Raw genomic sequence first — 12,999 nt, 5'->3', positions numbered from 1 at the left:
CCTGATTTTTAGAAGGACCCTAGGTCCTTGTTAGAAGGGCATTAGGCCCTTGTGGTTAGAGGGACAGTAGTTTCCGGTTGTTAGCATGGCAATAGGCCCCTATAGTTCTTAGCAGACAATAGGGCTTGGTTTAGCAGGGAGCACGGTAGGTCCTTGGTAGTGTAGGCAACACTTGGTGCCTTGATAGTTAAATGTTTAAGTTGCTGAGAATGGCATACAAGACCCCTCTCATCTGTCCGAAAGGGCACCTAAAGTCCTGAGCCCCAAGACAAGGCGGGCTTAACAGCTAGGGATCAGGCCATGGGCGGAGGCCTGTGGAGCGGCTAAATTCCGGTGGACACGGGTGGTCAAGAGCAGGTAAGTAGGATTGGTATCGGTCTGTTCCCAGGTAAGTAACTGGTGACCATTGGTAAGGTGGTCAATGGCAAGTCACATACCGAACTGTTTGTTATTTGTATGCACCTGTCTCCTTTAGTGTATTCCCCTGCAGGGTCCAGGAGTCAGTCCTTCACTGAAGACGGTGCTGAGACGGAGAGCGACTGAGGTGAATCCAAAGTGGATGGTAGGCGGTCATCATTTAGAAGGTAAAACATCTGTGTGCGTCTGTCCCGTTTCCCCACAGGCATTGCAATGGTATAATGCTGACCACATGCACAATAAAATACATTTTAATGTACAAGTATTAATGTAACCACATTTACTGTATTTATTCACCAAATGTACCATCACCTTTTATACTATATCTCATGACATTCTACTAGTTCAGAAGTCCTTGAACTATTAATATCAGTTTGGGCAGACATAGATGTCTGGTTTTTTTTAACATTCTGTATGCAGACATAATTTACTGCTATCTCATTTGTATGTTTACACATAGTTTGCTCTGGGCAATTTTATTTTATGAGAATTATACATTTGGATTTTTCCCTGAGAATTTATTTTTATGGCCATTGGTGTTCATATTATCTATATTCTTCTGGTTCACATTAGAGGGAAAGTGTCATCCTCTGTGATTTTAATTTCACAATGATCCCTGCATATTGCTGTTCTGAGCCTAAGATAATGGTGCAGTAAATGTTATATAAGCCAGTAGGTGGAGAGCTCATTTAGGAAATGTTATGTAGCGGGTCTGTTTTTGATAGATTGTGACTTTTACATTGTTTAGTGAGGCATTATTTATGACAGAATTTAATTGTCTTACCTATTTGCCAGTCCCAAGGTACTTTTAACAACTCCTTGTGTTCCATTATTGCTCTGAAAGGAAATATATGTTTTCATTTTAGACATATTACAATCAGTCAAACGAAACTAGGATCACTTCTATTAAAAGCATGTCATTTCTCACAGTGTTACTGGCATAAGCATGAATTATGGTTTGTTGTCTCTAAAAGACCTAAAATTCCTATATAAAGCTGTACTGCATTGTTTACAGCATTAACATAACAATTTCTATTTAAATAAGAAATGTAACTCTACTTTCTACCCTTAAGCATATAGTGGCAGTTTCCTTTTTTTTTTTTTTACTGGAATGGCTGAATGCCACTGGTTTTTGGGAGCAACTGACTGTAAAAGAGACAAAAGAGAAAAATAAATTAGTGCCTGTTAATAATGTCTAATTAATAGCTAATAATATACTAATTACTGAAACATTGTGGGGCTCATGTTTTGTTGAACAGCCCGAGTGTAGCCGGTGATACACAAATTGAGGATGCCACTTTGGAAATAGAAGAGGAGGAGGGGGAGATTTGTGTAAGTGACGAGGGCGCTAATGAGAATGTTGATGATTATGTTGCAGACAGATACCAAATTGCCTTTCTCAATATCTATTTATATTCTAGATTACATAACGGCTGAATAGTTTTCTATTTTACTCCTAGTGGAGAGGGGATCTGATACAGACAGATACCAAACTGCCTTTGTCCATTTCTTTGTATATTCGAATTTCTAGTTCTACAGTCTATTCAAGCTGCTTTTGTTCTATTTTACTACAAGTGGATGGGGGGGGGGGGGGCTGATGCAGACAGAAACAAAACTGCCTTTCTCCATTTCTTTGTATATTCGAATTTCTAGTTCTACAGTCTATGCAGGCTGCTTTTGTTCTATTTTACTACAAGTGGATGGGGGGCCTGATGCAGACAGAAACAAAACTGCCTTTCTCCATTTCTTTGTATATTAGAATTTCAAGTTCTACAGTCTATGCAGGCTGCTTTTGTTCTATTTTACTACAAGTGGATGGGGGGGGGGCTGATGCAGACAGAAACAAAACTGCCTTTCTCCATTTCTTTGTATATTCGAATTTCTAGTTCTACAGTCTATGCAGGCTGCTTTTGTTCTATTTTACTACAAGTGGATGGGGGGGGGGGCTGATGCAGACAGAAACAAAACTGCCTTTCTCCATTTCTTTGTATATTCGAATTTCTAGTTCTACAGTCTATGCAGGCTGCTTTTGTTCTATTTTACTACAAGTGGATGGGGGGCCTGATGCAGACAGAAACAAAACTGCCTCTCTCCATTTCTTTGTATATTAGAATTTCAAGTTCTACAGTCTATGCAGGCTGCTTTTGTTCTATTTTACTACAAGTGGATGGGGGGGCTGATGCAGACAGAAACAAAACTGCCTTTCTCCATTTCTTTGTATATTCGAATTTCTAGTTCTACAGTCTATGCAGGCTGCTTTTGTTCTATTTTACTACAAGTGGATGGGGGGGGGGGCTGATGCAGACAGAAACAAGACTGCCTTTCTCCATTTCTTTGTATATTCGAATTTCTAGTTCTACAGTCTATGCAGGCTGCTTTTGTTCTATTTTACTACAAGTGGATGGGGGGGGGGGGGGGGGGGGGGCTGATGCAGACAGAAACCAAACTGCCTTTGTCCATTTCTTTGTATATTAGAATTTCAAGTTCTACAGTCTATGCAGTGAGCATCTCTAACTATAATTGACATGTGCAAATCACCATATTAAAAGTTGCTATATAACATTGATTCCCAGCCAGTTTGTCTTTAAAGAATATATTATTTAAATGTGATAAGTAACAAGCATAACAATAAAAACAATTCAAAATTATGCAGTGGGGATAAAAGGGGACACTAGATACATTTAATTAAAAACGAGACTGAAAAGATCAACATTGGTTTCTCCCATTTTTTTTCATGATTCCAGTTTGATGTACTGTGTTAACCGTGGGTTTACCACATGGTAACTGCACAAGAAACGCTTGTATAGATGCATTGCGGCTGATGCAGAGTGCGACGTACGTCAGTTTGTGTAGTGTAACTTGCATGAAATTGCTCTGCGCATACCCAAAAAGTGGCGCACACCTATTCTCTTATGCAGATTAGCGTGATTTTGGCACTTATGCCTGCCTGTGCCTGGAGAGACGGGATGGGAGAGGGAAGGGGCATTCTTATGTTGGCCAAGCATAGTAAATGTCGCTCATGCAGACCTGCCGACAGATGAATATACACCAGTTATGGGCATATCTTTGGCACCAGCTTGAGGGCAGGTGCAAATACTCGCAGGTGGTGATGACTTATCGGAAAACAGGTGCATTTGCTGCTGATGCAGAGACGGACACATCTCAAGATGTTTATGGCTTTGCTTATGGGCCGGAAAAACGCTTGTTTTCTGTGCCCTCCTACACACAAGACACTACTACATATATAAAACTTTATACTTAATTAAATGAAAACAGAAAATGTATGCAGAAAAGGTAGAATGAAAGCAAGCTTTGCAAGGCAGTGACATTAATTTATTTGTAATATCAACCACAAATACACTATAATTGTGTGCTGATCCTAATATGTCACAGAGTTAAATGGATAAAGCATTGCTTAAGACTACAATCTATCCATCAAAACCATATTCAGTGGCAGAAAATATACCTGCTGGTTTTGTAACTAGCTGTCACTGTGACACAATAATCAATACAACTTGACAATCTTCTCAGATTGACAGCATAATGAGTATTACAGTAATACAATGCAATATACAGATTAGCTCTATTGTTGTTACTGAATATAAGTTCATCTGGATACAGAGTTTATCTAGGACACACTTCCCAAGCAAACATTAATATTTTCTATGTATTTCATGAATATCATGGCCATGACCTTGATTTTAGAAATACCTAGGGCAACATTTGTAAACCAATCACAGATAAAATTATATATATATATTGTGGAAGTCGAATAATTGGGTGAAGTTGTTTCAATTAATAACCGTCAATTTAATTTGACTTTATGTGAAAATATGCAAATAGCACGCTGCGGCGTGGAATGGCATATTTAGCAATAACATGTGCGAACACTTCTGCATACATTTACACTCACACATTCACTTGTAAATAGTTCACCTTAATAAAGTTCCAACACACAGTCTTTTATAATCGAGTGTAATAGATTTAATAGTTTAATACAATAATGTTAAAACTACTTTGTTGAGATCTGAGATTCAGGATATAGGAAACACATTATGTTTAGTGTCATTCTAACCCACTTTTCACCATCAGACATTCGCTACTATCGGCTAAATAGTCGCATCTTGCATATGCAAATTATGATAACAATCGATAGAGAAGAGAGGAGGATAGAGGATTTGCATTAATATTTCTGGGCCAAGTTAGGATGATAGAGGAATAATGATCAGAATGTTATTGTTTCTGTAATGCAAATAGACCAGTTTAAACCAGCTATTCGGAGGGAAGACACATATGCAGCTGTTGGAGAGTTCACCCACACCTTTGGAGGGCATTGTTTGAACCGACCTATGACCTGCATCATACTGGACTGACCTGAATCCTGAACCTATGGAAACATGCCAAGACATCACTACTGTTTTTTTATGTATCACAAGCTGTATATAAACCAGGCTCTGGGACCACTATACAGTCTACTTGACCTCAGACTTCAGGATTGAATGACTGTATGCTGGAACCAAAGTGCTTGCATATGTATCGGCTGTACTTTATTTATTTAATTGTTATTTGTTGCATCTTGCTATTAAATCTCTTTGTGCGTTGGAACCACACAAATCGCAGTGGACAATTTTCATTGATATTGACTAGACGGACATAACAATTTATATATAAATATTGGGGAAAAAGACAAAGAGAATGTGTAAAATTTAAACACTGTATCTCAGCTAAATGGTCAATGTGTATCAGATGAAAATGTGTGATGTAAAAATGGATTGGGTTTTAAGAGTAGTGTTGACCTAAATCTGTAGAATAAAAATTGCACATGTGGTGTTTTAGATAAGAGAAGACAAATTATCTGACAATAAGAACTTGTAGAGATTAACTACATGATGCGTTATTTGCAGGAATATTATATTGTACTCTATAAATATATAGGAAAACCCAAAAAATGTAGTTTTTCTATGCTATCTCTGCCCAGGAAAGAGACTTCAAAAAAACTTGTCATACAATACATTGCAAATGTATTCAGACCTTTGTGAACAATTCTCTCATTTTACTGAAAAACAAATCCTATTTTCACTTTAAAGCACTGAAACGCAAAATTAGTTTTCAATGGGATATTGATTTGTTACAAAAAAAAATCAGAAAAAAATAAAATTTGATGTTTGCATAAGTACTGAATCATCACACTAATATTCTGTAAAGCCGCCTTTACAGCAGTAACATGTTGGACACTTGTGCACCCCAGTTGTCAAACAGCGACACAGATTCTCAATTGGATTGAGATCAAAGTTCATTGTTAATTTGGCCTAGTATTTGGGATCATTGTCCTTCTCAACCATGAACTTTCACCCAAGCTTCAGTTTGTAAGCAAGCGAAGAAAGAATTCTTGCAGTATTGCCCTGTATTTTGCACCCTCCATTCTTCCTGCAATTTTAACAAGACGGCCTCTCCCTTCTGATGGAAAGCAGGTCCGCAATATAATCCTACCACCACCATAATTCACTGTAGGTATAATGCGAGTAGTTTTAGATTTGAGCCGCAAATTTAGCTTTAAACCATGGCTCTTGTTTCATGGAACAAATCTTTTCCCGCATCCCAACTGTGCCAATCTTATGCGTTTTTCAAACTCCAAGGGGTAAATGTATCAAGCTGAGAGTTTTCCGGCGTGTTTGAAAAACCAATCAGATTCTAGTTATCATTTATTTAGTACATTCTACAAAATGATAGCTAGAATCTGATTGGTTGCTATAGGCAACATCTCCACTTTTCAAACCCGCTGGAAAACTCTCAGCTTGATACATTCACCCCCAAATGTGGTTTTACATGTTTTATTTGAGTTAATTGCTTCTTTTGTGTCCTCCTTCCATATACAGTAGGTCATTTTTACGCAGAGCTCTTGATATGATTGACTGGTGGAACTTTACTCCAGTCTCCACTACAAAATTCTGTAGCTCCTTCAAAGTGACTCTTGTCCTCTCTGTGGCTACTCTTATAAGTCTCCTTCTTGTTTGCTTAAATTCTTTTTAAGCAGCAGCTGGGTGGTTTGCTGTAGCTTCCACTTCTTGATAATTGATAATTAATTCCTAGTGGGACATCAAAAATATGGATATTATTTTGTACCAATTTCATAATTTGTTCATTTGTATTATTTCATCTCTAAATATTTGGCTTTCTAGTCTTCATTTTTACAGCTGTCCTTCAGATTCACAACCTGAATAATGATCCAAATAATGATCCAGGAAATGTAGCTGTTATTTTAATGATTCACTGATGGAAGCCAATTGTACGGAAATTATGTCTCCATTTAGCAATTGTTTTTCACCAGTTCAATTTTACAAGATCCCCATATGGCAGGCAGCCAAGACCAGAGTTCGTTTTTTTACATTGTTACAACATTGTAACAACAATGTTGAAGCCCTCCAAACAGTTAACCCTATTGCAGCAGAGACATTGCTTATTTAAAATCTTATTTATTTTCAACCGTAACGGAGTTGATAAAGGCATAACAATATGGCAAATATACCATTAATGGGAGGATTGAACGGTAACTCCTTTAAGCCTAAAATTATCTTTGAGATTTATATATCAGAATCAATGTGCCACAAATATGTCAGTCATTTCTTTTAGGGTGTTTATAAAATGAGACAAAGATACATAGGAGCCAATTCAATTCACCAATTTCGTGCTTGATAATGCTTCAAACATAAAAATGTGATATATTTTTAGCTTCATACCATTAGATTCTTTTCTTTTTCACGCCTATATTATTTCCTCATATAAAGTATATTAAGTCTAAAAAAAATCCTATTCAGCGTGAAATGAATTATCGCCTCAACTGCTCATCATACTTTATCTGCCGGAAAACTCTGCAACTGTGCTTGAATCCTACTGTAGTTTGTAAACTAATTCCACCCCCCCCCCCCCCAAAAAAAAAAACCCCTGATAAAAGCCATCGCAGCTGCTTACTACAAATACTCAACGTTATCTCCTTCTGCCTTCTGTATCACCTACAGTAACTATTCTGTCTCAGGTTGGGGTTTATAGAAGGGATTACTTAAAAAATAATTAATTGAATAAGTCAATTTTGTCTGTGCTGGTCTATTATCCAGTTACCCAGTGGGTTTCTGTTAAAAAATGCAAGTGTGAAACTCATGTAAAACGCATATAAACTCTTATACATCTGATATGTGGTTCACATGCGCTGAAAGGGTTTGGATGGCTTTTTTAATGCATCTAGATGCAAGCCACATGGAGCCTTTCCTATTGATTTCAATGGGATTTCATTATGTAGACATGTAATATAAAGCTCCCCCAAATTTATAAGAATGAAACACTAATAAAATCAATAAAATCCAAATAAAATCAAATCAAACAAACAAATAAAATCATCGTAATCAAATGGAATTTTTTTCTTTGTTTGTAATCCATTGGGCAATGGAAGCAACTGGTCTACATAAAAGCCCAAGTAACTGCTTGTTAAGAACACCCATTGCATTTTTACAGTGATCTTGTCACGAGCCGCCACGGCACTCACAGCCGCCGCGGCCCACTTCTGGCTCCCCCTGGCGTCCCGGCCGTCACCTTGACGACCGGGACGTAATTTCCACTTTCTGCCTGGCCATTGCCAAGGCAACGGCCGGACGCTTCTTCTGTAGCGCTGCGTGCCAGTAGTGCTGGAAGCAGGGTGCATGCGTGAAATAGTCAGCCTGTGGGCTGAATTAGCAGGCATTAGCCTGCAAGTGTGCATGCCAGGGCCAAGCCCTGATTGGTTACTTGTATAGCAGGCAATTAGCCTGCAAGTGTGCATGCCAGGGCCAAGCCCTGATTGGTTACTTGTATAGCAGGCAATTAGCCTGCAAGTGTGCATATCCAGGGGCAAGCCCTGACTGGTCCATCTGTGTACTTGAGGCAGTGAGGTCTACAGCCTCACTGCCGGTTATAGCTTCTGTTACCAGTCTGCTGACCTGCTCTGCTCCTTGTTAGTGTCCTTTGGATATTCTGTTGGATTGCCCTGTCTGCTGCCGGCCCTCGACCATTGCCTGGACTTCACTACGCTTTCCTGGGTCCTCCCTAGCCGGTACGTACTTCATGACCCTCTGCTAGTCTGCAGCCAAGTCTGTCCCCACCACTAGGGGCTCCAGTGAAAACCTGACTGGCAGAGCAGACTCCGGGTTGTGCTGTACCGGCTAGAGGGGTTCCTAACTTTATAACCGGCCAAAAACAGACATTCCGGAGACAAAGTTGGGATGGAAGAAAACGGAACCAAATCATCTCCTTTTCAAGCCCTAGCGGGTCATGTTGAGACCCCATACCAAATGGTCCGGGGATTGTCCCAGCGTTTGTCCACTCAAGAGGAGGACTCCCGGACTACACTGGCCATTTCCGGTCCCGTTAATGAACCCAAGTTAAATTGGCCGGACCGGTTCTCCGGAAATAGAGCCCTGTTCCGGAACTTTAAAGAAAGCTGCAAACTCTACTTTCGGCTGAGACCTCGGTCTTCTGGTTCAGAACAGCAGAGAGTTGGAATTGTCATCTCCCTCCTTCAAGGTGACCCCAGTCTTGGGCTTTCACCCTGCCGCAGTCGAGTCCTATCATGCAATCATTGGAAGCTTTCTTTAACGCATTGGGTCTCCTCTACGATGACCCAGATCGAGTTGCCTCTGCTGAGGCTCATTTATGGGCCTTAAAGCAAGGCCAGCGTTCGACAGAAGAATACTGCGCTGAATTCCGCAGATGGTCGCCTGACAGTGAGTGGAATGATCCAGCGTTACGCAGCCAGTTTCGCCTAGGACTGTCAGAGGAGATTAAGGATTCACTTGTGCAGTATCCTCCTCCCACCTCGTTGGAGAGCCTTATGCAACTCGCCATTAAAATGGACAGGAGAATCAAGGAGAGGAGGACAGAGAAAGAGGCATCTTCTTTTTCGTCTTAATTTATTCCAGTTCCCACGGATGTTGAGAAGCCTACACAGTCAGGGGCATATCGCCTCCCTCCTGAGGAAAGAGACAAGAGACGGTCACAAGTCCTATGTCTTTATTGTGGTAATAAAGGCCACTTCTCCTGCTCTTGTCCATACAAACCTGAAAAAGAAGCATGTCTGGGAGAGGTCCACTTAGGCTTGCAAATTGTTTCCCAAAAGAATGCTGTCCTGATTCCCGCACAAGTCACTTTCAGTGCCAGTTCTGTGGCCCTGTCGGCCTTCATTGATAGTGGAGCTGCAGGCAACTTCCTTGACATCGGGTTTGCCCATTCTGCTGGGATTCCTATGGTGAAGCTTCATTCTGCAGTTACAGTTTGTGTCCTAGATGGGAGTCCTTTGCCTGGAGGTAAAATTGTTTGGGAGACTCCATCACTACAACTGAACATAGGAGCTCTCCATTCAGAGGCCATAACCCTCTTCCTTATCGACTGTCCGTCAGTCCCGCTGATCCTGGGCCACCCTTGGCTTTCCCGTCATAACCCTGTCATGGATTGGGCGAAAGGAAAAATTGTCCAGTGGAGCTCTTATTGTACACAGTCTTGCTTGACTCTGCCTCTGAGTGTGATTCAGTCTATTCCAGAGCAACTTCCCTCACAATGTCATGAGTACTGGGATGTGTTCTCCGAAAAGGCTGCTGACACTCTACCACCTCATCGAGACTTTGACTGTGTTATCGAGCTTATTCCTGGTTCCAAATTACCCAAGGGACGCTTGTACTCTCTCTCTGGTCCAGAGACCAAATCCATGCAGGAGTATATTGATGAGAATTTGGAGAAAGGCTTTATCAGGCCATCTAAATCTCCAGTGGGGGCTGGATGCTTTTTTGTATCCAAAAAAGACGGAGGACTAAGACCCTGTATTGACTACAGTGGATTAAATCTTATCACAGTCAAGAACACCTATTCCCTTCCTCTCATCTCTGTATTATTCGATCAATTAAGAGGTGCTACAGTCTTCACCAAAATTGATCTTCGTGGTGCATATAACCTCATCCGTATCAGAGAAGGAGATGAATGGAAGACGGCATTCAATACGCATTCTGGCCACTACGAGTATCTGATCATGCCGTTTGGTCTTAGTAACGCGCCTGCGGTGTTCCAAGATCTGATTAATGAAGTACTACAGGAGTTCCTTGATCATTTTGTGGTCGTCTATTTAGACAATATCCTTATATATTCTAAATCATTATCTTTACATCGGGGTCATGTGAGACAAGTTCTACAGAAATTACGAGAACACCACCTCACGCTAAATTAGAAAAATGTGAGTTTGAGATGCAGAAGGTTTCCTTCCTGGGTTATATAATCTCTTCTGAGGGATTCTCCATGGATCCAACCAAGGTCCAAGCTATCCTGGATTGGGTACAACCGAATATTCTCAAGACGGTACAGAGGTTCATGGGCTTTGCCAATTATTATAGAAGATTCATTCGCGGCTTTGCTGATATTGTGGCTCCTATTGTCACCCTGACTCGCAAAGGAATGGATCCAACTAACTTGTCACCCCAGGCAGTAACCGCATTTGAGACCTTAAAGAAAGCGTTTGTATCCGCTCAGGTCCTTAGACACCCAGATCCTGAAGTACCGTTTGTTCTTAAAGTTGATGCCTCCGACATCGGTGCTGGTGCCATCTTATCTCAAAAGGATCCCCATACTCACCGCCTACACCCATGTGCCTACTTTTCCCGTCAGTTCTCCTCAGCAGAAGCCAACTATGATGTGGGTAACTGGGAACTATTGGCAATCAAATGGGCCTTTGAGGAGTGGCAACATTGGCTAGAAGGCGCTACACATCTGATCTCGGTTATAACTGATCACAAGAATTTACAATATATACAGTCAGCCAAACGCCTGAACCCCAGACAGGCCCGTTGGTCGCTATTCTTCACCTGTTTCAACTTTGTGATCACCTACCATTCAGGTTCTAAAAATGTCCGAGCAGATGCTCTGTCCAGAAGCTTCTTGGCATACCATGTTCCAGTCAGTAGTCCTGAGCCTATCGTTCCCTCTTCCATGATCCATGCTGGGCTAACCCAAGACCTGAGCAGCATGTTGCAAAGGTTTCAAAAATTAGCTCCTGACAATACTCCGGAGGGATGTTTATTCATTCCAGTTCATTTAAGGAAGGCGGTGCTTGCAGAAGAACATGATAGTAAGACTGCTGGACATCCTGGAATACAGAAGACTTTGGAGATCCTCTCCCGTACTGTCTGGTGGCAATCTTTGTCTGTTGATGTCAAGTGTTATGTCCTCTCTTGTGAGGGTTGTGCCAGGAGTAAGGTCCCCAGGAGTCGTCCTGTAGGCCAGTTGCTTCCATTGCCCATTCCCGCAAAACCCTGGACACACTTGTCTATGGACTTTATAGTTGATCTGCCACTCTCTGCAGGACACAACACCATCTGGGTGGTAGTTGACCGCTTCAGCAAGATGTCACACTTCATATCACTACCCAGGATCCCTAGTGCTCGAGATCTGGCCATTCTGTTCATCCAGCATATATTCCGGCTCCATGGACTTCCTAATGACATTGTTTCTGATCGTGGTTCCCAATTCGTAGCACAATTCTGGAAATCTTTTTGTGCCCTTTTTGGGATCAAGATTAGCCTCTCGTCTGCATACCACCCTCAGTCGAATGGGCAAACTGAAAGGGTTAACAAGTCCTTAGAACAATTCTTACGATGTTATACATCAGAATTTCATGATAACTGGTCCTCCTTGTTATCCTGGGAAGAATTTGCTTATAATAATTCATGTCACTCATCTACCAAAACCTCTCCATTTTACTGCAATTTTGGTTTTCACCCCAGATCTAATTCCTTGTACTCTCTCAAGTTCGCTGGTATTCCAGAAATTCGTTCCACAGCCAGGGATCTCAAAGTCATCTGGAAAAAAGTGCAGTCATCATTGAGACAAGCCTCATTTTTTGCAAAAAAAATTTCGGACCGCCACCGTACCACCTGCTCCCTCAAAGTGGGCCAGAAAGTGTGGCTGTCTACACGCAATATTAGGCTCAGACAGCCTTGCAAAAAACTGGGTCCTAAATTCATCGGTCCTTACCTCATTAATAAGAAGGTTAATTCTGTAGCCTTCAGATTGAAAATCCCGGTTCCTTGAGGATCCCTAACACATTCCATTGTTCTCTGCTTAAGCCTGTGTTATACCCAAATCAATCCCAGTCTTCGAGTTCGCCGGCACGGAGCACGAACAAATACATCATTCATAAGATCCTCGATTCTAAGAGAGTGCAGGGGCAGGTGCACTTCCTAGTTCAATGGAGGAATCGTGGTTTGGAAGAGCGGTCCTGGATTCCGCGAAGACGGCTTCATGCTTCCAAACATTTGAAGGAATTCTTAAAAAAATTTCCTAGGAAACCTGGGTGTCGGGGGTACTGTCACGAGCCGCGGCGGTACTCACAGCCGCCGCGGCCCACTGTCACGAGCCGCGGCGGTACTCACAGCCGCCGCGGCCCGCTTCTGGCTCCCCCTGGTGTCCCGGGCGTCACCTTGACGACCGGGACGTCATTTCCACTTCCTGCCCAAGGCAACGGCCGGACGCTTCTTCTGTAGCGCTGCGTCCCGGCAGTGCTGGAAGCCGGGCGCA

The 12,999-nt window shown here is 41.8% G+C and overlaps 1 protein-coding gene across 1 annotated transcript in view; it reads right to left on the bottom strand.

Annotated features, from left to right (window-relative positions):
- Positions 1 to 12,999, bottom strand: part of SLC35F1 (solute carrier family 35 member F1) — a 287,258-nt gene that overhangs the window by 19,414 nt on the left and 254,845 nt on the right. Inside the window, exon 6 of the mRNA XM_075202978.1 lies at positions 1,202 to 1,254. Within this exon, the coding sequence (XP_075059079.1) occupies positions 1,202 to 1,254 (53 nt within the window). The remainder of the gene's footprint in view (positions 1 to 1,201; positions 1,255 to 12,999) is intronic.

Source organism: Mixophyes fleayi, chromosome 3 (assembly GCF_038048845.1).
Source record: "Mixophyes fleayi isolate aMixFle1 chromosome 3, aMixFle1.hap1, whole genome shotgun sequence".
Lineage (NCBI taxonomy): Eukaryota > Metazoa > Chordata > Amphibia > Anura > Limnodynastidae > Mixophyes > Mixophyes fleayi.
This window is presented reverse-complemented; position numbering and strand designations above follow the sequence as displayed.